Source organism: Parasteatoda tepidariorum, chromosome 7, assembly GCF_043381705.1.
Source record: "Parasteatoda tepidariorum isolate YZ-2023 chromosome 7, CAS_Ptep_4.0, whole genome shotgun sequence".
Taxonomy (NCBI): domain Eukaryota; kingdom Metazoa; phylum Arthropoda; class Arachnida; order Araneae; family Theridiidae; genus Parasteatoda; species Parasteatoda tepidariorum.
The window spans coordinates 91,085,924-91,089,794 of NC_092210.1; the positions used below are offsets into that span (position 1 = coordinate 91,085,924).

At 33.9% G+C, this 3,871-nt stretch overlaps 1 protein-coding gene across 1 annotated transcript in view; it reads right to left on the reverse strand.

Annotated features, from left to right (window-relative positions):
- The window catches only part of LOC122272596 (monocarboxylate transporter 12), a gene marked incomplete at its 3' end in the record, with an annotated part of 552,146 nt that overhangs the window by 3,804 nt on the left and 544,471 nt on the right, over positions 1-3,871 (reverse strand). The window contains 1 exon segment of the mRNA XM_071183838.1: positions 2,177-2,487. Coding sequence (XP_071039939.1) covers positions 2,177-2,487 — 311 coding nt within the window.

Below are 3,871 nucleotides of genomic sequence, written 5' to 3' on the forward strand. Positions count from 1 at the left end.
TATTTTTAAATTTTATTGAATTCGTCATTCCCTCACTAGTGTATAAAGTGAGGGAATGACGCTGAAGTGAGGGAATGATTCAAGATGAGTATATCATAAAAAAAATTTTGTTCAATCGTGCCAGCCAATTTTATTTCCCAAACCTTTAAAAACTATTAAGTATATAAAACTAAATTATAATAAATGTTAGATATACTTAGTATGTTATCATTTTCAAATTTGAGGTAGCTGTAACTTAGAGAAAAACATGTATTAAAATAAAATATCATTCCCTCACTTTTTAAACAGTGAAATTAATTAATTTATTTAAATATTAAGTATAATTTATGGGATATATACTTTCTTTATAATGCCATTACATATTTCGATTAATATAAAAAATTTCAGAGCTTTTTATTCACTTTACTTTTTTGGGATTTTATGAACTGAAAAATGACAGTATATATAAATATATATATATATATATTATTTTTAACTTTAGTCGTAAGGAATTTTTAGACAAATTCAAGTTTGCAATCAAAAACATCAAATTTGTGCAATAGTAATTATTAAATATAAATTGTGAGCATATATTTTAAAGCATTTTTAGACAGCATTCTAGTAATAAAAGTATAGAATTGATATAAAAAAATGTATTGATATTTTTTTAATTTAAATTTAATTGCATTATGCTATTTAACAATTTTAAGACTCCCAATGCTCTTAAATATTAAAATCTCACATTTCAGTTTACCTATTATATTATACAAAACCTATTTACCTATTATACAAAAATATTCTATAATGTTAAAAAGAGTCATTATAATTAACATCATCAACTCAAGTAGTGCAAGGATATTAATTAATATTGATCAACATTCCGAAGGAAGCATTTGTGACATCCTGAATACAATATTGTACGAAGTCCATCGATAAAGCAATTTGCTTTAATTCATTCCTGTTACATAATTTATTTCATAAAAAAGCTAATTTAGCAATAAAATTTCAAGAAATAATGTTTAAAGGACTATAGCAATTCTTGTTGTACCGAAAAAAACAAAGAGTCAACATTAAATATCTTTTAGAAATTGTTTGTAGGCTGGGAAAGCTTGGTTGGCAAGTTGCTCGACTCACGTGGGTGAGAACGGTAGTTCGAATCCAGACGGCCGAAGACTCCTCGTGTAGTAAATGGTGAGTGGTGCATGTTAAATTTGTCGGGTCACAAAGTCCTCCATGTTCCAGCAGCGACCTCTGGGGATACTGAATTGAAGATGGATCGTTCTCTGGTTCAGGTCAAAATGACGATCTGTGGACGAATGAATGGATGTATGAATGCGTGCACCTTACAAACGGGTGTGACGTATGGGTGTGGCAGATGACGAATTCTTGGCCATAGATGATGCCACTGGAAAAAAAACAATCGCACCCACTCAGCCTTAATGGCCGACGGCAACATCAACCATTGAGAATAACTTGTAAACAACTTTAAATAACGTAAACAAGCTCTCCGACGTTTCAACATTGTCTGCTTCTTTTAATTTTTTTCTTGATCTTTTCGTACTGTTTGTGTTTGTAATTAAGTAACTATTTTTGTAAGACTCCTTAACTGATGAGAAGGTGTTCAACTGAGTTTGCCTGGTATTTTTTTAAAAAGGGTGCAAACCCTGTTTTCTTAACTTTTAGTGTTGTTGAAAAAAAAAAAAAAACAGGAAAAATTGATTGAATCACTTCAGTATGCAAACTATTGTAATCGCTATAACGATTCATAGTTGGTTCCGTATCAGGTAACTTGATTCTAAACTAAAGAAGTTTAATGGCCAACCCTATCATTCCGAAACTGTATTTTAATAATGAGTATTTCTCATCAGAATACTTGTGATATCGATTCTCCAAATCATTTTGAAGCAATGAAAGCTGTATTTAAAGAACACGCTTCACCACGGGGGAGGGGGGACCGTGGTGAAGGGAAATTTTACGACGGGAAATTTTATTTCACCTTCTTATGTATATTTAAAATTTGAAGTTAACAAAATTTCCGAATAATAACAAAATAAAAGATGAATTTTAAAAAGAAGATAAAAACTTTTTTGCAAAATATCGAAATGCAAACAAATTATTGCAAACAGTGTCATCCCAAATTGTCTTGACATAATTTTTATACATTTTGATATTTCGTGAATACTTTAGAATAAAAGTAACCTGCGAGTAGATAGCATCCAGTGAGTAGGGATCCCACCCACGCTGTCTTCCCTTTTGAAGTGCCATAGTAGTCCACAAAGTGGATGAGGAAGACTCCAAAACTATAGGCTATACCGTCCACCACAACATTGCAGAAGAATGAGGCGAACACAATCACCCAACCCCATCCACCATCAGGAGGTTCTGGAGCACTCCAGTCTTCAGGATCCCCACCCAGAATCAGGGTGCCTGGAAGCTTTGGGGGTGGAGTAGTCCGGGAACTCCATACCTCTTCTTCCTCCTCTTCCTCTGGAACCTCCTTCATTGTCCCTAAAGGGGAGAAAAGAAATCTTATATTGTTGTTGTTGTTAATTTATGTCGCACTAGAGCTGCACAATGGCGACGACGGTCTGGGAAAAATCCCCGAGGAGGATCCGAAGACATGCCAGCACAATTTTTGATCCTCTGCGGGGGGGGGGTCACCCCCACTTCGGTAACCCGACGACCTGCAAGCGAAGTCGAGCACTTTACGGTAGAACAGTTCAACGAGGACCCATACCGCACACCCTCTGTCCCTACGCAGATTGATCAAAGTGGTCACCTCGACCGCGCACTGACCGCATCCAGTGATTGCTTGACTTCGGTGATCTGTTGGGAACCGTGTCTTAACGATCAATCCACTGCGGGACAAATCTTAACGGATAAACAAATAGTATGAGTGCCTTTTTCGAAGAATGGGCCAAGACACGTTCACTAAGTCAAGCATCACTGCGCGCGTAGGTGACCCATTTGATAAGACTGCGAAAGGACTGAGGATGCAAGGAATCAATTCCCGTAAAACCATAAAGTGCCCGACTTTGCACGATGGTACTACCATCCCCTCTATAGAGTTTTATCATTCTAATACATGTCTTCCTCAGGGATGTTTCCCTGACCAATAACATCAGTTGCGACGTAAATAAAGTACTACTTTAGAACAAAAGTACCTTTATCTCCTGAACGAGCTCTACTGTCGAAGGGGTTTGAAAATTCTCAATATTCAACTTTTTTATTTAATTTTATCTCATAATCAAAGTTCGTTACTCTATTTGGCAGTATCTTCAGGTGCATACCATCCAATTACAATTAAATTGTGATTGGAAGATTTTAGATTCATTTTTTTTTCTAATTTTGATTTATATAAGACGAAGTATTTTGGATTCATATTTTTTTCTAATTTTGATTTATTTAGGACGAAATATTTTGGATTTTTTTTCTATTTTTGATTTATTTTAGACGAAGTATTTTGGATCATTTTTTTTCTATTTTTGATTTATTTTAGACTGAAGGGATTTAATTATCGACTATGTCAACCTTCATCTGTCAAAAGGTACCTCTTGATGGAATCATGTTAACATGTCTTATATACAAGTGAATTGGTATTTAATATTTGTAGTGGTAGTTACACCACAAAACAAAGTATTTTGGATTCATTTTTTTTCCATTTTTTATTTATTTTAGACTGAAGGGATTTAATTATCGACTATGTCAACCTTCATCTGTCAAAAGGTACCTCTTGATGGAATCATGTTAACATGTCTTATATACAAGTGAATTGGTATTTAATATTTGTAGTGGTAGTTACACCACAAAACAAAGTATTTTGGATTCATTTTTTTTCCATTTTTTCATTTATTTTAGAAGAAATGTTTTGGATTCATTTCTTTTTATAAAT